This window comes from Xenopus tropicalis, chromosome 6 (assembly GCF_000004195.4).
Source record: "Xenopus tropicalis strain Nigerian chromosome 6, UCB_Xtro_10.0, whole genome shotgun sequence".
NCBI classification, from domain to species: domain Eukaryota; kingdom Metazoa; phylum Chordata; class Amphibia; order Anura; family Pipidae; genus Xenopus; species Xenopus tropicalis.
The window spans coordinates 33,139,451-33,161,304 of NC_030682.2; the positions used below are offsets into that span (position 1 = coordinate 33,139,451).

General features: G+C 39.9%; 1 protein-coding gene across 3 annotated transcripts in view; it reads left to right on the forward strand.

The window, feature by feature from the left end:
* Positions 1-21,854, forward strand: part of ppp1r9a (protein phosphatase 1 regulatory subunit 9A) — a 108,317-nt gene that overhangs the window by 36,855 nt on the left and 49,608 nt on the right. For all 3 annotated transcript variants that reach the window (XM_002940634.5, XM_004915417.4, XM_004915418.4), the window contains exon 3: positions 20,155-20,287. In XM_002940634.5, coding sequence (XP_002940680.2) covers positions 20,155-20,287 — 133 coding nt within the window. The remainder of the gene's footprint in view (positions 1-20,154; positions 20,288-21,854) is intronic.

Genomic DNA, 21,854 nt, shown 5'->3' on the forward strand with positions numbered 1-21,854 from the left:
ACCGCCCAGCACTAATTTGTCTTCATTTTTTCTTTGTGGTTTTCTAATTATTTTTAACTTTTTGTTCAGCAACTCTCCAGTTTGGACTTTCAGCAGTTGTCTGGTTACTAGGGTTCAAATTACCTTAGCAAACCGAGATTAGTTTGATTGAGAGACTGGCATATGAATAGAGAATGACCTGAACAGAAAAAATAAGTAACAATACTATTGTAGCCTCCTAGAGCAATAGCATTTTTGCTGCTGGGGTCCGTGACCACCATTTGAAATTTGGAAATAGTCAAAAGAAAAAAAATTCTTTGTTGTTTCTTTGTCTATTAATTAAGTGTTCAGTACCACAAAATGATAAAAAAATATGTCATACAGTCAAATAATAAAGTCACATTCAGACTACACTACTAATTCTAGTACTACAGCTAAGGGTGCAACCTGAGGGGCATTGTGAAAAACACATGTGTAGGGGCCCATAGGGTTAACATGCCCCTATGGCTTTAAACCCTACAACTTCCTAGTTTATGATGTTACTGGGCAAAAACCCATGTATCCAGTTCATAGTTTTGCATATGTGTCTCAGGTGGAAGGTCCATTGAGCCTGGGATCAACAGGGCCCCAGTAAAGCCATCTCTACCCTAGAGTATCCATCTACATTCTAGTGAAGTCGGGGACAGGGACCCCATGAATAAGGACCAGTTATATAGTTATACTCTGTCGAGCACTTTCTAGGAAAGTGAGGTAGTTAGGTGAAGGGAGCAAGAGCAGCTTTTGACTCCAACAAGGAAAATAGCTGGAAGTAACCTTCCATACAGGCACTGTTGCCTTAGCATAGGGCCACAGTTAAGACACAGGATACAGGCTAGTACCTAAACCCTGATCCACAGTCGGCTGTAGGCTTAAAGGAGAAGGAAAGGCAAAGTCACTTGGGGGTGCCAAAATGTTAGGCACCCCCAAGTGACTTAAATCGCTTACCTTGTACCCCAGGCTGGTGCCCCTGTTAGGAGAAAACAGCACCAGCTCATGGTACCTGTAGCGAGTGCTTCCTCCTTCCTATTCGCTCGCTAGCCAATTGTCCCGGACAAACGAATGCGCAGTAGAGTGAAAAGTCGACTTCTCTGTTAAAGTTCGGCTTTTCACTCTACTGCGCATGCATGCGCGACCGATCAGGAAGGAGGAAGCGATTGCTGCTACCCCGGGCTGGTGCTGTTCTCTCTGTACAGGGGCACTAGCCCAGGGTAAAAGGTAGGCAATTAAAGTCACTTGGGGATGCCTAACATTTTGGCACCCCCAAGTGACTTTGCCTTTCCTTCTCCTTTAAAGCTGAAAGTATTCAACCTGATGACTGAGGTATTTATCCAGACTGCCCTCCATAGGGGTACCAAGCTGACCAGGTGCTATTCCCTGCCCAGTCTCCCAAAAGAGGTGGGATAAACCGGTGCATCCACTCTGGTTGTCCTCAGAGTGTACTACTGCTATATTATCTGCATTGTGAGTATATGAGCTAACCCTGTGCACTGAATTATCTTAGATAATAAACCCAGTTATTGTTTGTTCACCATCAAGAACCTTCTTGCGTCCATTATTTGCTATTTTACTCTGCACACAGCTACAGTGAGTTGTAGTTGTACTACACCCCAGGCTACTTCCATTTAGCAAAGGCCCATCCTGTTTAAAGGAGTCACATGTACCCCATGCTCTAACCTATCCTAGCTGGTGTTTGACTGTTTTACAGCCAAATAGGTGTTACACATGTTTTGTACTTTGCACCATACATGGTAAATGAACTTTGTTAGAATACTGTTTATGATTGATTTTTAAAGGAAAACGAAAGCTTAACTAAAGAATTAGGGTAGCGATGTTGTACATTATGTTAGGGGTTCTGCACCAGCCCAAGGCGACCACAGCCCTTTAGCAGGGAAGATCTTTGGCCCCAAAGATGCCCCAGTAGCCCCCCAACTTCTTTTCTGCTGATTCCCTGCACATGCTCTGTGCTGCTGTCACTTACCTGAGCTTAGGCACCCACTCACAATATAAATGTCTCAATACAAGGTTGATTAGTAATAAATACAGATTTACAACATGGCAGCTCAGAAACGAGTGCAATTAGCATCAGAATTTAATTATCAACCTTGTAGTGCCAGCTTATATGACAGGCACGCCTCATTTTCTGTTTGATAATTAGCCTTGAGCTTGAAGCTTAATTTCTCAACAGCTGCCCAGAGCACAAAAAGCACACTGAGGTTTACAGATACTTCTAACAAAATCCAGTATGGTGACCCCCTGTGACAACTTTGAAAGCCTGGATCATTACTACTGGAGAGATGGCTGCTGCAATTAGTTCAGTATATAAAATATGGCACTTCTAGCCCTATTTATTTTTAGGTAGGTGTATTAAAGAAAGGCAACTCTTGGACATCCTTTAAACTGCAGGAAAGTAACTGTTGCTACCATGTTTTTGCAAAAATATGACTTTAATTTGAGCCAAGGGGGACCCAACAAAATGTTGGACAGCAGACAGGTGGCCCTGAATTTAGAAAGTATGAAGAAATGTTAGTGTGTAGGGACAGGAATAGCACAAGCATTTATTGTGTTGTAATCTTTGGTACATACGCAGTATATGTTATGCTTCCTGTTACATTCATTGCAAAATCAGCATATTGATTTTCTCAAACCAGGCTAACTTCTTGGTTTCACTAACAGACAGTTACACATTAAGGTATAAATAGTTAGCAATGAATTGATGTGCACACTGTTATTTGTCTGTGCAGATGTATTTGTGTGTATTGTGCTTCTGGTAACCATAGAAAGTACTGTTTTGCATTGGGTCTTAGCCTGCATTAACAGGAGAGATTATTGGTTTTAGATTTTCACAAAAGGGTATCCTAGGACAAGGGCCAAGAGGTGTGTGTGCTTGGAAGAGAGGGGTTTAAGTAAAAGGATTACTTTCACTTCAATAGTAGGAAGCGGGGGTCAAGTGCAGAAATATGAGCTAAATGTATGTCTGAATATAGCCCACTGGGTGAGCTTGCATATCCAATACAGTGCTGCCCTAATAAAAAAGTTGTGCCGTTTCCACATTAATGTGCATCTCAATTGTAAAGGCAAGGTTACAAGTGGCACTCGAGGGGCACAACAAAATGAGTTTTTTGTGTTTGTGTGTTTTTTTTCTAAAGATAACCTCGATTTTAAAAATTTTGTTTAAACTGAGCTTCATGGCACAATGAAATAGTGGGATAATGGGCAGTGTAGTAGGGAGTATGAGCTACTGTTTGTAGTCAGGGATTCCTGGTCGGTAATACATTAACCAGTCTTATGTTTTGTATGTCTCTGGCTTTATGACTTCGCCCCATATGGAGGGTGGGGGGGGGGGCAGAGTTTAATTCCTCTTCTCATTAACAAATGCATGCACATCCTCACAAAACATTCTATCCCACGTAATATGGATAGTACTTAATCTTATTCTGTCACATTTTCATTTGCTTGTGTTTGCCATTAACCCTTTCAGATACTCTTGCCAATGTTTTATCCGAGTACCTTGTGACAACACGCTTCTGTGCAACTTTACTGGCATTTGAGATCCTGTTTTCAGTTAACTGGCAAAAATGTTCCCTTAAACACAGCTGCCAGATGGAGTACCCAAGAGAGACAAGGCAAAGCCAAATTGTACTGCTGAATAGCTGTTTTAGTTCTCTTGCATGGCCTCATAGCACCATATGGAAGACTTGAAAGGGACTTTTTATGACTCCATTGATTATCTGAATGTTTAAATATGCATTAGTAACACTCACTGGGTGAGCGTGTCTGTGTGGGTCGGCGCAGGGTAATAGGATAAAGCAGACTGCCTTGCCTTGATTTGCAGTGCATATTAATTTAAAGTCAGTCTGTCACTCAAGGGCCAAGACAAAACGGGAGTGCATGATTTATAGGTGGAACAGAAGGACAAGTGGACAGTGTCACACATGCACACATTACAATTTGCATTGCAGATGAGCATCGTGTGTTCGTTTCTCCAGCTCTGATAGTCAGATGCCACTGGGTGCTGAGTGTGCCTCATATAATTCTGTATCTGTTGTCTGGGATTTAAAGTTGCTGAAAGGTGAACAAAATCAGGCATAAGTTATACTATATGTCAAGCAGAGCAGCTCCGCTTCTCTTGTCTATTGATGGCCATACAGGGACAAATATAGTCTGGCAGTTTGGCCAATTTCTACCATAATGACTGATCATCTGTGCTTGTTTTGATACGATACGAGGGCAGATATAATTTTTTTAGTGTATGTGAATTACCGTATTAGACAATATCTAATTGTTTGACCCTCAGGCCAATCATTTGGATGATACACTAGCATTGGTAGTGTACCTGTATCTGTATGCCTGCCTTAACATCTCTGCATTTGTCTTGGTTGAACTGTTTGGCCATACGTGTGACTGATTATATTGGGCAATATCCCACAGTATGGCCCACAGACTGATCAGGGGGGTGACTCCCTAACATTGGCCTATGTAAGGCTACCCTAATAGGTGCATCCTACACTAAAAATGGTTTAGAACCCACAGTTACTTGCTTCAGCCAAGAAGTGCAAGCATTATTAATTAGCCAAGAAGTGGCTAAAATTCACTAGATGGGGAGCCCCTGGGTTGTGGATCATTACATCTAGCAGAAGGAAAAGACTGGAGGGGGAAAAAAGTGGATTTTTGTGTGAGTGCTAAAAAGAACACTGTTGCACTTACAGCTGTATTTATAGAAGTGTGATGTAGTGGTTAACATTGCTACACCTCAGATGTAACTACTGTAACATCCTTGGTGGCTACTTGTCGGACATTTTTCCTTTGACCACAAATGGAATAAGGAAACACAAGAAAGTGATAAGTCACTGTTAATTTGTGACTTAGGTCTGCAATTTTTAAGGCTATACTGCTCATTTATGGTCACACAGAGCAGTTGTGGTCAGGTAACTTTAGGCAGGAAAAAATTGCATTCTGTAAATTTACTTGACTCGTAAGACACTCCTTGCACTTCTGAAGTTTGCACTTATCACTACTACTTACCTCCTCCTAGCGAATCATGCTCAATCCATCTATTGATGTGCCTCAAAGGTGGCGGTAGCTGCAGGGTTTGTGCAGTGGCCTGCATCGATTGATGCAGCAAACTTGTGCCTAAAGAACTGGGCACAAATATCATTTTGATGCTGAGTGCCAGAACTTATGACATTTTTCAGCACAATTGTCAGTAGAAATTGACCTCGTTTTCATGCATCAGCCATAGTTGTGAAGTTGCAATTGCACTGCTCTTTGCTAGTAAATTATCCCTTATGTCTTTTATGCTTAGAGGAACTCCTAATTACTAGGACAGTGCGTTCTGGGACAATGTGATTTGCAGACACATTTCACCTAGAATGGCAAAGAGGGGAGACAGATTAGTGCACAGGCAGTGACAATATCCTTTTTACTGTAGTTTATTGGAACATCATTAAAAGCAGATTTTTAATTTGTGGCAAATATTGCAGATCCAAAAATAGAAAAGATTGGAAATGACCTTCCCACCAAGGTTGTACAGTGTTACTGCCATGCTACTGTGCCTTAAATACAATAGAACACTGTGAATTTTACATGGCAGGTTAATCATTGTCTTGTAGTTCAAGAGAGTGGTAACAAAGGCTTCTTGTTAGATCCTGGAAGTATAATGTTAAATGGCAAGAAAACACCTGAGCATGAACTGCAAATATATAATGCCTCCTAGTGACTTGCTTTATTCCAACAAGGAAATTCATATGGTTATTAATATGAAACCAAATACATTTATATATTAAATATTGAATACTTGTGTTTAATACAGCACCCTTCATTTAAATGTACAGGTTGTATAATTCCACTGGTCAAAGGACTGTTAGTTTAAAAAAAAACAAAAAAAAAACTATACATCGAGGTGCAGATTTATACATATTTATTTTTTAAAGAAAAAAGTGAACATGGATATATTCAAGAATATATATTTTTTCAACTCTTATAGTTGCAATTTATGAAAGGGTGGTAAAAGGATTGTGATGCTTTGTTCAGCTCTCCAGTTTGGAATTTCAGATGTTATATGGTTGCTAGGATGTCATTTACCCTAGCAACCTTTTTTGAATGAATGAAGGACTGGAAGATAAAAAGGAGAGTGTCTACATAATAAAAAGAAGCCTCACAGAGCTGCTGGGGTCAGCCTATAAAAGTGAAGACAAATTGAAATGTTGCAAAGAATTTTGGTCTTCATTATTTATATTTTATAGTTTTCACATTATTTGCTTTCCTCTTCTACATCTTTCCAGCTTTCAAATGGGGATCACTGACCCCAACAAAAAGCCCTATGTAACATAGTAACATAGTACAAGTATGTTACTATGTTACATAGGGCATTTTGATGCTATAGCATCTCCCACTTATGTCAATTCATTGTATAGGCAGAATTGCATAGCTCTCAGTTAAAATAATGTGTACGGTTTGTGTTCTGCCGAACATCTAGAAAAATAAAGTGAATATAAATATTCTTCAATAAAAAGGGTATTCTCTGTATCCAGACTATGATAAAATCCTCCAAAGGCCAAGCACAGGGACATAGGATGAGTTCAGAAGGGATTAGCAGCTACGGTTCTGACATGCACACAAGGCCATTGAATTTAATGACAGATCAGTAATGTCATGAGAGCATCCCTCTCCTCAGGCCATGCTGCTGTAGGGATGTGTGCTTCCCCCTGTCATCCTGCTGGCATAAATAAGCCAGTTTAGCTGCTGCCCAGTGACATGCCATGAATTATTTGACTATATATTTGTAATGAGAACATTCCAGTGCAGGGTATCTGCATATAATACTGGCTGAGCGGATAGTCTTCTAAAATTCTGGAAAATGCTGACTTATTGACTTATTCTCCTGAATAAAAATAACTTGCACTCATGTTTCTCCCCATGCTCGCCACTTCCATTGGACCCGATAGAAAGGAATGGGGACATGATAGTCACACTAATAGCTATGTTGGTGTTGAACAAATTGTTCTTTGTAAGCTATGATTTGCCTTGGTTTTGAGGTTAATTTCTCCTATGTATTATAACCACAGAAACCACAGATATTGTTTAATGGCTGCCACTGTCTCTGTAACAGGGCTAAAACCTGCATCTACCAATAATAGCTATATTAATTAGTAGCAACTTGGGTGTGCTTTAAAGGAGCACAATTAGTAATAAGGTAAGATTATCAATAAAAAGAACAATTCAACCCATTGACTTATTTTATCGGGGATATGAACATATAAAAGCACGCAGCCAAAGAGGGCTGTACAGCTCCAAGGTGACTTCTAATATCCTAGAACAGGGGGTATATAGTTTTTCTGAAATAACATACATTTTATTCAATCATATGACACAATTTACATCACTAAGCACCAAATATAAACTGGTGTCATCATTAAGCACTGTTTAAAAGGATATAATAGGATATTTTTGGGCAGAGCTGTTTAATATCTAAGGGACGTGACTGTGTGACCATCCATGCACCATGGTGCACTGCCCTTGAATTCCATGTATCATCTGGTGGCAGCTGGGGAGGTTTCCATTTTTATTTTTATTCTATAGTAACAGGGGGCAATCCCACTTAAGGCCGCCAACAGATGAAGGCAGATGCCTATACAGGTATTGAATCCGTTATCTGAAAACCCTGTTATTCAGAAAGTTCCAAATTACAAAAAGGCCATCTTCCATGGACTTCATCATAAGCAAGTAATTCAAATTTTTACAAATTATTTCCGTTTTCTCTGTAGTAATAAAACAGTACCTTGTACTTGATCCCAACTAAGATATAATTAATCCTCATTGGAGGCAATACAAGCCTCTTGGGTTTTATTGTTAGAGGGAAAAGTCTATGTGAGATGGCCTTTCCGTAATTCAGAACTTTCTGGATAATGGGTTTTTGGATAAGGGATCCCATACGTGTATATGCATACTGCTGTATATTAGCTATATACATTGAACTGAAAATCTAGAGTAGTCCCTGAGAATCCCCATGCTATGGAGACCACCTGACTATCAGATTTTTTGGTGCTACGTTAAGACATTTGCTCTTGTGAGGCAGTCGTGCTACAATCTGTACTGCACTTTATCATTGATGCACTTTATCATTGATGCAAGTGCTGAGGAAACCCTTGCACTGGGTAGCAACATAACATCCTGTATTGCTTTCATAATATGAATTCTCAGATAAGGAACTGAAAGTAATTGCAAAAATATATGATTTTGTGACCAAACGACATTTCCCTTCTTGTTCATGTACAGAACGTTTAACCTTAGGAACAGCTAATAAAGGTATGCAAACTAGCTAAATATACTTTGCCTCTAGCCTGCTGCACCACATGAAGCTTGTACAACGTGGGCAGGTAGTAGCACCCCTAACATACACTATATGCATAATGGGAAACAACTGTTTTATCAAAACCATGACTCTTCCTGATACATGAACTTCTGCTAAAGGCGAGCCATTCTTATACAACTGCAACCCTGTCATATATGGAGGTAATGAGCCCCACTCTCATTAACGTGCAGCTGAGGGTATAGGGATATTAAGAAGCTAACCTCCTCCTGGATGAACTCGCTGTGCAGGGCCTGCACCACAAACATCTGCTCTTGGGAGAGCATTTGGCGTTCATTGCTGTAGGCAGAAGTGACGATGAAGGGCATTTTGTGCGCCATGAGAGCAGCATGACAGTCAAAGTGCAACAGCTATGGCACCCTTAATCATTTAGTCACCCACATCGATTAATAGCTCAGGGATTAGGGACACTTTTAAAAACTTTCCCTTTCACTTCTATGGCAGCTGCCTGCAAGTGCTGGTGCGAGCAATGATTGCTCTTATATGCAGCAGGGTACAAGCTTGCAGGCAGGTTACTTATTGCTCTCCAGAGTCACTCGCTCACTTATCAGTGAAGGAAGAGCTCTAACCAGTGCTTACAAAAAGACTGCAGGACAACTGCTTTTGTTCCCTGTGGATGGAAGACTCTTGACTGATCTGATGTCACCCACAGCCACATTTCACAAACGCAGCTTAATACATGAGTAGTGAGCAGCTCAGGAATCACAGGCACTGTAGCTTTATGGCATGCAGGAAACAATAGGAATCTTGTGGCAGGATAATAATTCATGCCCTAGGAAGTGGAACCGTATATCTACTAATTAGTGGGAGGGAGCTTTTTTTGTATATTAACGTATCCCAGTCCCTTTAGCAGCCATATCTTAAATTCGAGCACCTGCCCTAATTAGCCTTTCTACTCCGCAACATCACTGTTATAGTTTTAATATATTATTCCTAGGATAATACCCAATTCTCTCTTTTTATATTGATTCAAAATAAAATGTCCCCTCCTTGGCTCTGTGTTGGTTATTGGTTAGATAGTGCTCAAAGAAGGAAGGAAAAAAGTACACTCATGTCATATCGCATAAAGTGATTGCAGTGCATTTCTTCTTGCAAATTTTGCATTGTACAAAAACATAAGGAGGATTCTCATTACGCTGTGTAGATGTTCAGTGCCAGTAAGTAGGTTAATGGCTGCTGCAATGAAGTAACGACACTGATTTGTATTATTTTATAGCCCCAGCCTTTATGTCTGCAGTTCCAGGGTTGGTAATTTATATGAATGTGAATACATCAAATAAAGCTTGGTTTGTTTTTAAACCAGTCATGAATTGCTGGTGCCCTATAATCTTCCTTGCGATGCTGAGGGTAAATGATTCATTCTCAGAATACAAAAAGATCAAGCATTTGACAGTAAAAAGTGTCTGCGTCAAACCCAACATTCATGCTGAGTTTATATTGGAGCTATGGAACCTGTTGCCCTTCAGGTGATGTTTAGGCTTGTATTTATCAAAGGGTGTAAAGACTATAGGGCTCATTTACAACAGGGGGCAAGGAGCAAAGTGCAAAATGAAGCTATTGACACTATATTTCCTAGTCAGAAATTAGATAAGTGTTTATAACCATGCCCCTAGTAGAAAGGTAACATCGTTAATGTCTAGATTGAAATGTACTGCCAAACGTAAAAGCCATTCTCCCCCAAAACGACAAATTTTAAAATCAAGGTTAAACATGTATTTATCAGTAATAAAAGCTGTTGCAAAAAAGGAACACAAAGTTATGTGATGACTTGTGACTCTCTATTATGTACCCACCAATCTTAGGCATTTAACTGATTATTTGCCCTGGCTTGTTAAGTACAGGTATAGTATCTATTATCAAAGATGCATACATTCCTTGAATATGTTGCATTCTGCCCTAAGGCTACTAAAATCATTAAAAGGAAATGTAAAGCCTCAAAACTAATGAATGTAAAATTGCTTTGCAATTTACATAAATTGTTTTTTTTTTCTAATATTTAATATGTTAGCAAATTACACTAATAATAAAATTGAAACCACATCCGGCATCTGCTGGTCAGTTCTGCCCACAGACCTTACAAATGAGAGAACATTTCAGGCCAGCCTCCAACTGGTGCTGCTGCGTGTGCCTACAAGCGAGTGGATCCTGTGCAGATGAACTGAGTGGCTTGCAGGAGCGGATCCACTTCTCTTATCTGAACCCACCACCCCCCCTACAAGGCTGAGAGCAGCAGAGCCAACGCTCCATGGGGCCTTACCCTTAGGATTTATGCTACCTAAGTTAACTTCATCTACAAGGGACTCTCTTATTATTACAGGTTAGGATAGTGTGGGTCGGGTCACAAAATTTTGCTGAGTTAGGGAAGTCCGAACAGGGGTCGGGGTGGGGGATGACAGTGGTGATGTTTAGTGAGCAGTTCTGTGATGTTGGGGGGTGGGATTATGATGTATGGATCAGTACTTGGCTGACCGTCCCATCACTTACTACAGAGTTCCGTTCAGATTTACTGATTAGCCCTTGTGAATAATGGGCTGTCTGGCTAAAAACTGGACAAGTGGCAACCCTTCTGATGTTAGTTAGCATTAGTTTATGCTAAAGGCAAAACAATCCAGTGTTCCACCCCACAACCCCCCCCCCCCCCCCCCCCCGATTGTGTTTCTTCCAGGATTTTTAGGAGCTTTAACTTTGTCAATAGACTTTGTTATTACATGGGACTTGGAGCTTTCTGGACATACCAAGCCCACTACTTTGCATTTTGCTCCTTCAGACCCCCGGGAGCAACAAATTCTTCTGGATGTATATAGTTCTGCTTCTCCATCGCCCCCTTCAGGAAATCCGCAACAAATGCATAGACTCTTAATAGGACTGAGACTGCTTTTATCCAATTGTCAAGTTCTTCATCAAGACATTTGGCCGGGGGGGGGGGAATTATTACCTAGCATGTCAGCCAGAGTTATGTTAATCTTTTCTTGTAAAGTTTTCAATAAAAAAACATAAAAACCCTATTCCTCAAAGCCCGCCCCAACCTCCTTCCCTTAGTGGAACACTTTTAAGAGAAGCCGCTAGTACTGAGTGTTTTTGCAGTTGTGCAAAATCTTACTGGCTTTTGTATAAAGTTTATATATACTTTATATAATTATAGAAAAATTACATTTTTCTAGAGAACTGTGGGCTTTACACGCAGTGAAAATTTGTTTAACAAATAGTCACACGATTTTAAGGATTCGGCCTGCGGCATGGATTTAGCCAAATCCGAATCTTTATCTTTTTGAAAAAGATGGAATCTTTGTCAAATCCTAAATTCGGTGCATCCCCAGCAATGACACGCGGTAAGATTTGTCTCCCACAGTTAAATCTGTGCTACCACGGTAACAAATCTCCCCAGAATGCCTTGCTGTTGCCTAATGTTGCGATCGTAGCAAGTAAAGAAATCCATAGATCTCTTTACAGGGAAGAAGCACACAAGCATATCAAACTTGCCTTTAACACATTTTGTTGAGAATGCTGGTGTGCTTCTTCCCTGTATGGAGGTCTGTGAAAGTTGTGGTTCCAATGTTACTGTGCTGAACCTTAATTGACATATACCTGCTCAAACCAGAAATCTAGTAGTTAAAGGCCAACTAAAGGCAAAAAATGTTGCCTCAAATGACTCCAGTCCAAAATGTTAAATCCTGGGCCTGTGCCTCTTCTTAACCATTATTTCAGGCTCTTTAGAGGTTCTTGACACCATCTTGACCTTCCAGGGTTCAACACATGCGAGGAAAAATTCAACTGTGAACTTTTCTGAATCTCCCCATGTGTTACAATCATTGGCACAAAGGCCAAACAATCAGATCAGTTTTAGTTTGGGCAAAGGTCCTGTTATTTGGCAGTCTTCTGTGAACGGCCAGCTCAGACTATGGCCTTTAATACTTCGAGAATTTCTAAAAGAACAGCCTAGTAGATTCTGTGTTTCCTCCCATATCTTAACATGGCAGTGTACAGTGCAACAAATAAAGAGCTGCCAAAGTTTATGGTAAAGAGTATATCCAAGGTATAGGATCTTTACGTAATTTGGATCACAAGATTTAACCCACTAGGATTGTTTTGCCACTAATATGGACTAATATGGATTTTCCGGCGTATAAGACGACTGGGCGTATAAGACGACCCCCGACTATACGCCGGAAAATACGGCTTGTATGATAACAGGTAGAGGCAGGAAAGAAATCGCGGGGCTTCTCCGAGGCTTTCAATATCAGTGGGACAAAGAAATGTTTAGCTCTAGCAGATCTCAGAAAGCCTGAAGGACTCCGGGTATCTCTGGGCGGCACAGAGATACCCGGAGCTGCAGAGTATGTGTATCCCCGCCCCCCGCCGCGTCTCCCAGCGTAGCGCGTCTCCCGTTGCTGTGGCAACGAAAATGCGATCGTGCAGGCCGCACCAGGAAGACCAGGAAGCAAGGTTCAGGTAAGTATCCGGCGTATAAGACGACCCCCGACTTTGGCACAGATTTTTCGGGGTTAAAAAGTCGTCATACGCCGGAAAATACGGTAGTTACCATCATGTACAAGATAATGTTTTATTATTACAGAGAAAAAGGAAATCATTTTTACAAAATGAGAATTATTTTCTGAAACTGGAGTCTATGATAGATGGGTTTTCCTGTAATTTGGAACTTTCTGGATAATAGGTCTCCTGAAAACAGTTCCTATAGTTGTATATGCTAGTACACTAGGCCTCGTTGAATTATCATTAACATTTATTACACTAGGCCTCGTTGAATGCTGCTGAACTATAACTGCTAACAACCCATGGGAGCCCAGACCTTGCCACCAATGCAGGGTGTCTACAAAAATATTGTCCAGCATTTCTACATTGAATCCAAAAAGTCCTGCATTAAATGGGCAGCTCAAACACCAACAGGTAACAGCTAAAGGATAGTGGGGGATTTAGCTTGGTTATTTCTACAGTTATGGTTGCAGTCTGACCCTTTCTGAGAAATGCTTAGCTAATCAGGGAGCATGCCTTGGGGGGAGCACATTGTTAGAATAATTCCAATATTTGAAATAATTTCCAGGGACCCTTTGCTACTTAGCTCAATGTAATAGGTTCCAACAGACTGCAGTGCCTGTTACACATTGTTAAGGGGATGCTTAGTTCCCCTTTAACTGCAGCAAGTATCTAAAACTAGGGAAGCTCTTTTTTTCTCATAAAACATGCAGCTACTTTGGCATTTTGACTTAAGCCTAAAAGGTTGGACAGGTTGTTGTTCAAGACTGTTGAGTACCATCTTTTTGAATCAAAGGAAAGAAATCAATAGCATCTACCAGTTTCAATTGCATTGCTAATCTGGAATGCTACAATATGGGGGTGGGGGGGAGAGATTCTTACAGCACATTTAGTTCAGAGTGTCCCCTGGGGAAGGAAAGCATATTTTAGCAACAATAATGAATAAGTAAGAGTTTCCTCTTCACATAATGAGATCATGTATCTCTAGCCTGGGAGAAGAGCCGTGTTGCTGCTGAATACAGTATATATGGACACAGCCAGGGTATAGGCCAGGCCTTTTATTGGTTTCCTCTATTTACTGGTTGCAGATATTATGTCGTCTGCATCATAATCTTTAGTACAAATCTAAATTAGATCAGTGTTGTGCTTTTCTCGGTTTGTTCCTTTTAATTATATGTTAATTATTAGCTGTGACCATGAACGGACCAACCTGAAGTGTATTGCTCTGCTTGACATTTGCTAGGTTACTGAACACCAGCTAACAGGATGCCACCTGCTGTCTGCACTGCTGTGGTGTCTAGCGGGCAAGCCAAGGGCTTCATGCTGAGCTCCCCGCCATGCCAAGGGGTTCTTATAGAGAGACCAGCATGCTCCTTTAATTTGTTTTAAAGGAGAAGGAAAGGTAAAAACTAAGTAAGCTTTATCAGAAAGATCTATGAAAATACAGCCATAAATGGAACATTTTCTAATTGGGCCAGTGTGGTTAGTGGAGTACCGCAGGGGTCAGTCCTTGGTCCTTTGCTTTTTAACTTGTTTATTAATGACCTGGAGGTGGGCATAGACAGTACTGTTTCTATTTTTGCTGATGACACTAAATTGTGCAAAACTATAAGTTCCATGCAGGATGCTGCCGCTTTGCAGAGCGATTTCATTAAATTGGAAAACTGGGCAGCAAACTGGAAAATGAGGTTCAATGTGGACAAAAGTTACACTTTGGTAGAAATAATATAAATGCAAGCTATCTACTGAATGGTAGTTTGTTGGGGGATCCTTAATGGAGAAGGATCTGGGGTTTTTGTAGATAACAAGTTGTCTAATTCCAGGCAGTGTCATTGGGTGGTAAGGCCTCACCTTGAGTATGCGGTGCAGTTTTGGGCTCCAATCCTTAAGAAGGATATTAATGAGCTGGAGAGAGTGCAGAGACTGCAACTAAACTGGTAAAGGGGATGGAAGATTTAAGCTATGAGGTTAGACTGTCAGGGTTGGGGTTGTTTTCTCTGGAAAAAAGGTGCTTGGGAGGGGACATGATTACTCTGTACAAGTACATTAGAGGGGATTATAGGCAGATAGGGGGTGTTCTTTTTTCCTATAAAAAGGATCAGCGCACCAGAGGTCACCCCTTTAGAGTAGAGGAACGCACTTTCATTTGAAGCAGCGTAGGTGGTTTTTCACGGTGAGGGCAGTGAGGCTGGGGAATGCCCTTCCTAGTGATGTGGTAATGGCAGATTCTGTTAATGCCTATAAGAGGGGCCTGGATGAGTTCTTGAACAAGCATAGTATCCAAGGCTATTGTGACTAAAAATCTACAGTTAGTATTGATGTTGGTATTTGTAGTTTATTTATGTGAGTGTATAGGTTTGTGTGTGCTGGGTTTACTTGGAAGGGTTAAACTTGATGGACTCTGGTCTTTTTTCAACCCTATGTAACTATGTAACTTACAGAACTGCTAGTTCTCAGTAAAAAGAAACACCACATTTCTTTCCTTTAATTCTGTATACATGATCATCTGTGTCAGGCATCCTTCTCTCAGGAAAATCCTTCAGGGCTCAGCATAAGGCTGCTCAGTTTGATCCTCTCTCTCTCTCTCTCTCTCTCTCTCTCTCCCCTCCCTTCCTCCCTTCTGGTCTCACCCCCCTCTGCTGTAATCTGAGCTTGGAGCTGTTCCAGGAGCAGTGTGCAGGAAGTGAAGTCAGACCAAGCTAAAATGGCAGCTGCTATCTTAAACAAACAGAGGTAGCTTCTAGGGCTGATTACTTAGGTATGGTAAGGAATACTGCAAGCGTTCTTGCTTGCACTATTCTGACTAATCTGTTGTCAGTAGCTTTCCTTCTCCTTTAAAGATGTTAAAGTTGCCAAGTTTGTGCAAGTGGTCAGGGTACATCTGGTGCAATAATTAAGATTAATTTAAATGTCTTTCAGCATGTTTGCAAATTATTTAAGACCCTGAACAAAAGGACATAGAAGCTTTGGGAAAATTTTGGAATTAAAGGGCCAAAATACCCTAATTTAATTTAATCTACATTTTTGTCTAATAAAAGTTAGGGTTGCACTAAATCCTGGAAACCATATACCAATTATCAAGTGACTTTTTAAATTATCATAACTTTAGAAGAAGTTTTCTTCTATTTCATCTAAATTAGGGTTCAGATTTAGTTCTGAGATTGACTCTTTTTGTTGGCTTTGGTATTTTGGCTGATTACTAAAATTATGGATTTGTTGCATTCCTAAAGAAAGAAATTAAAAAAATTAACATCTCCCTGTTATCTACCAATCATTTACCAAAACGGAGCAAATATGTCCATGGGCAGTAACCCATGACAACAAATCAAAATGGCCAATCACTGATTGGTTGCTGTGGGTTACTGGTTAATGGTCACTCATGGCATTATTGCTTATTTTTCTTATATGGCCTTTCCTATAGAGCTTCCATCTGCTTCCAAACGGTTGCCTGGTTTCTAGGGTAATCAAGTCTTAGCAACCAGATAGATGTTGACATTCCTAGCCATGTTAAGGTGAACTACCCAATTATTTGATGGATGTTAATCGTTGTCATGCCCAACGGGATTCACCGAAGAAAAGTGTACCTCCTCCCAGGTATCAAATTTGCACCCAGGCAGTAACCAGTCACTGCTTAGCTTTTTTTTAGCCAGCTGCAGGTAGATAAATGGAAGCAAACATCTGATTGGTTGCCATGAGTTACCGCTTATGTGCAAATTTGCCCACTGCTTATAAATGACCCACTCCCCAGGCCAAAGGGCATTAGAAGTCTGGTGATAGTTTTATAATTTATTATCTATGTATTTTGACAAATTAACTAGAACAGTTGTATTTTAACGGCACAAAGTTGAAGGACTTATGTAGAAATGGGTGTCATGTGCAGAAATTTAGGAAGCATGAATAGGCTGCTGATTGCTGGATTCTATAAAATAATCAAGAATGGACAATAAACTGTTCCAGCAGTTGTGCAGCCTTCTCCCTGTGCTCATTGTGCCTAGAGGGAAATGTACAATGTTTGCTACTGGTTTAGTAACTAATAGCAGCCAATCAGCAGGTAGCGTTTGTTGGCAGCTGCTTAAAAACAAACATCTGATTGGTTGTTATGCTTGACAAGACATGGGCATCACATGCAGCATTTTTTTAAATTTCTTTAGGAATCATGAATAGGCTGCTGATTTTTAAAAATGATTCCCTTTGCTCTGTAATAATAAAACAGTACCTTGTATTTGAGCCCATCTAAGTTGTAATCTTTATTCAAGGCAAAACAATTATTTTGGGTTTAATTCCTTAGTATTTTGGATAACAGGTCCCATACCTGTATAATATTTTCAGACTGACGGAAACTTTAATAATCCTTTAGTAAAGGCAAAAATACCACATTCATAAATTTTATTAGACTGTAAAATCAAGGTGTGTATGGTGAACAATCTGTATAAAGTGCAGTATAAAAGTTTAGGTGCTGTATACATAAAGGTTAATATATAATACATTTCCTTGCAGTTCTTCTTATCATTAGGTGTGTGTATGTGTATATATATATATATATATATATAATATATATACATACAAATGCTCAGATAGAATGAATGAGTGTTTGCTGATAAAAGAATAATGGAGGGCGCTGTTGTAACACTGTATTATGCTTGTTTATAACCTACGAATTATGACCATTTCCTCGGAAGCCTGACATATTCATTATCTTTTACGTGCCATTTCATTTGCTTTGCAGCTTTTTTTGCACCATATCACACATCATGGGGTGGGAAAACAATTAAGTTTGTTCTAAACTGATCACAGTAACTGGCATCTATACGTCTGCCATTTACAGGGGGGGAACCTGTATTTAGGTCAGTACAAAGGCAAGTGCAAGGCTTTCATTAGTGATCGTAATGTCACATTAATTATGTCACTTTTAATTTGTCTTATGGGAGGCTGGCGTCCGGCCATGCTATGCAACCCTGTGTCTGCACTCTGCTCTAATGTGCATCTGTTTCTAAGCCTGACTAGTCCGTCTATGTGTCTGAGTATTTATATTTCTGCTGTGCCTACACAATCCGCTTCAGAATTGGAAATGAAGGATGTATGTAGAAATATGTGTCACAGGCAGTATTTTTTCAGAATTTCTCCTGTCTTTGGGAATCATGAATAGGCTACTGATTGCTGCATTCCATAAAGAAATCAAGAATGGATGATAGACTGTTATTCTGATTTGCAGCAGTTGTGCAGCCTTCTTGCCTTCTTACATTGTCATTGTGCCTAGAAGGAAATGTGCACCAAATGCTTAATGAAATGCTTTTGGTGCAGGTCCCTTATGTACAGAAAGGACTATATTTATAAAGGTGGTGGGGAAAGAAACCTGCAAAACTGCTATTGCCTGCTTTTTTTTACCTTTTCAAATGCCATGTAAAGCAAAGATATAAACAAGGGCTGGGGTGATGCGTAGAATACGGGCGTATTCTTTGAAAATATTACATTGACTAAAAGTAAGGTATATATGGATGCCTTCACTGTTGTTCCTCTACCCGTATCATTCAGTAGGGACAAACAAAGACTAAACTGCAGGACTTCATTCCTTACAAGTGTGCATTATGGGACAATAAATGCACATTTGCAAGGAATAGAGTCCTGCAGTGAAGCCTTTTTGCTCCTATTGAGCCATTATTTTTTTTGCTTTGAAAAATGCATAGGAAATGTGTAGCCAATTCAGTTATATGATTCACTGGTGTCTAAAGTAGCAAAGGTATTACCGGTATGGGACCTGTTATCCAGACTGCTCGGGACCTGAGGTTTACTCGATAAGGGATCTTTCCGTAATTTGGATCTCCATACCTTAATGCCGGCCATACACACACCAATATTATCATGTATGGCGGCTTGAAGAGGCGGCCAGTATCACAAAAGGCTGCGGATATTGGTCGATGGTCCATCGCCCAGCTTAAAAGATTTTGATTGGGCGCCACTGAAGGTGCCCGAGCAAAATCTTTGTTTACGGCTGAATCGGCAGGTGGAGATAGAATTGCCCAGGGCGGCACCAGGTCATGCCAGTGAATGGTTCTGTCTTTTACTCCCACACTTCTTTCTGTTACAGTTAGAGCTGCATTATTTCTTATTAGGTGATCAATAAGGGGGCACAAAGAGCATAAAGATAGGTTGGTTAGATATTCATCCAGGGGATCCTGGATCACTTTACATTGAGTATGTGCAGTGAGTGTTGAAAAGGCTACACACATAGGCAAACTGCCTGTTCACTCTGTATAGTTTGTGAGCATGAGCAGATCAGGATATTGGAATTGAAACATGCGTCCAGATGTCATTTAATCTGGATTTGGTCTACTGTATGTACCCAGAAATCTGCTCACCATATACCCTTGTGTGAGCAGGTTCTGTACAAACTAGACAAGGTACAGTGTAACTGATATTAGGCAGCCTAATAAGACTGTTCAAATCTATGATTTTATCTGTATAATTTAGAAATAGGGCTGAATTATTGAAGCTTTTCTATTAACCCTTAAAGGACCTTGTTCCTGGGCTTCGGAAACATATTTCTGTGGCTGTTCCTTGGCTGCCTGATGCAGTACTGAGGTGGAAACAGTCAAGTGGGGAACATGACCTTATAATGCTTTCACTTCATTTCTGTATGTGTTTTTAGGGTGAGTCCCTTTGTGGGGGTTATTGCAGGAAGCAATAATGGGCAAATGGTCACATTTAAGGTGTTGTGGTGTTGTGTTATTTTCTACAAAGTAGAGTCTTCTATTGTACAAGAAATTGTATTGTGTCAAAGGGAAAATTATTTTTACAGATCAGTCTGTAGTCTCTACTCAGCTATGAGATGTATGTATATTTTACAATGTCAGCAGACTGCATTTAGGTTATTTGTGTCCTTTGGACTAATCTGATTAACAACATTAAAATACACTACACTACAAAAGAAAAAGATGCCAAATGAGCAGTATCTGGCCCTTGATTGCTTTAGCCTTGTTATTCTTTGTTCTGGCCAGGATGAGACAGAGGAGGCATACACTACAAGCTCAACCATATCTCTCAACACTGACAACATGGAAACTGGGACATTTTTGACATTTAAACCCCAGCCACACAAATGTCCATGCCTCACTCCAAATCCTAGCACTAGGCATCTCCCCTCTCAGGTCCACTAATCTTTAATGTAACTGCAAAATAATGTTTAATACATCTGCTTTAAAATGACAAGGCTGATAAGTTATCTTTTGTATTCTGTCAAGAGTGGCTGTTTAGATTACAAATTTTTGTTGTTTGTACAGGTATTCAACACATACTCAAATGAAGATTATGACAGAAGGAATGATGAAGTCGACCCAGTAGCCGCTTCAGCAGAGTATGAACTAGAAAAACGTGTGGAGAAACTAGATTTGTTCCCAGTGGATTTAGAGAAAGGTATGTACTGAATATATCACAAGGTCATTGTGTGAGTACAACACGTTGTTCTAATGTGAGTCTCTGCTACACTTCCCTGACTCACATACCAACGCCTGCCGCACAAAAGCTAATTAAGCCTTCTGTCTTGAGACAAATGACACATTCTTCGCCTGCTGGATTTTAAAGTGGATCAGAAATTAATGCATTTACAAATAGGAATGCAGCTATTGTGTCTCAATACTGAAACCCTAATGAAATACATTAGTTATTCAGCTGTAGGATATATAAAAATTACCCTGGTGGTTAGGACCATTTCTGTAATGAGTCTAGGTAAGAACCTTGCCTTGGGTGACCCTTAACTAAAGGTGCAAATAGCCACTCCTGGTAATTGTAAGATGAATTTCCTTTTTTTTTTTTTTTTTTTTAAATATGAATGTTTTAATGTAGATAGCAGTGCACTTGTACTAGAATAACTTGAGTTTTGTACTGTCTCTGTGTACAGACTGTAATGAAAAATTCTAATGGTATATTCCTACTGTAACTGTTCAAGTACAGGTCCATTAACTTGTTTTCAACTGGCCAAGCCAAATTGCTCTGTCATGCCATTGTTATGGTTAAGTTTCACTTTTTGTTTCTTTAAAGGAGAAGGAAAGGCATTTTACTGCCAATAGATTAGTCACAGTAGTGCAAGCTAGAACGCTATATGTATTCTGTAGAAAGCTTTACCATACTTGAGTGAAGAGCCCTAGAAGTTCCCTCTATTTGTTTGATATAGAAGATGCAGGAAAATGTGATGTACCGTGCTAGCCAGTCAAATGTTAGCAGGGAAACCCTTTTGAAATAAAAAATAACAAAAGTGGTATAAAGGTGATACCTTTATTGGCTAACTAAGACAATCATAGCAAGCTTTCAGAACATTTTAGTTCCTTTTTCAAGCTGTTACTTTTTATTTCAAAAGGTTTACCCTGCAAACATTTTGATATAGCACCTGCCATTTACCTTGGTCTCAGTAGATTCTGTGCTAAAGCTCTAGCTGCTGGTAGCTAAGATTACACAGAGATGGGAGGGGGAGCAAAGTAGGGGAAGAACGAAAAGGGAGGTAGGAGCAAACTGAGCAGACTCGTGCCCGTGTCCTGAAGGATTTTTCTAAGAAAGGAAGTCTGATACCAAAGAACATATGTACAAAAAAGAAGAAAAAAAATCCAATGTTTCTTTGGATAGAGGACTACAGCTTAAGGCTGTATTTACATAGACCTTTCTGATATAGCTTACTTAGCTTTTACCTTTCCTTCTCCTTTAAACTACTAGACACTAGAGAATCATGTTAGGGCTGATCCCCAGCAATCAGGCTGAAAAATTAGGAATTACCTGTAGAAATCAGTTTATGTGCTAGTTGTTCTCACCAGCCAGTACTAGGTACTGTGTATGCAATGGACAACAGGTGGGGGTTGAATTGCATTGCACACTGATATACAGTAAATATGAAATAATTTTGTGTTTCAGTAAATATATATATATATATATATATATATATGAAAAATAAAAAAAATATATATATATGTTAAGGGTTAATTTTATGCACAAG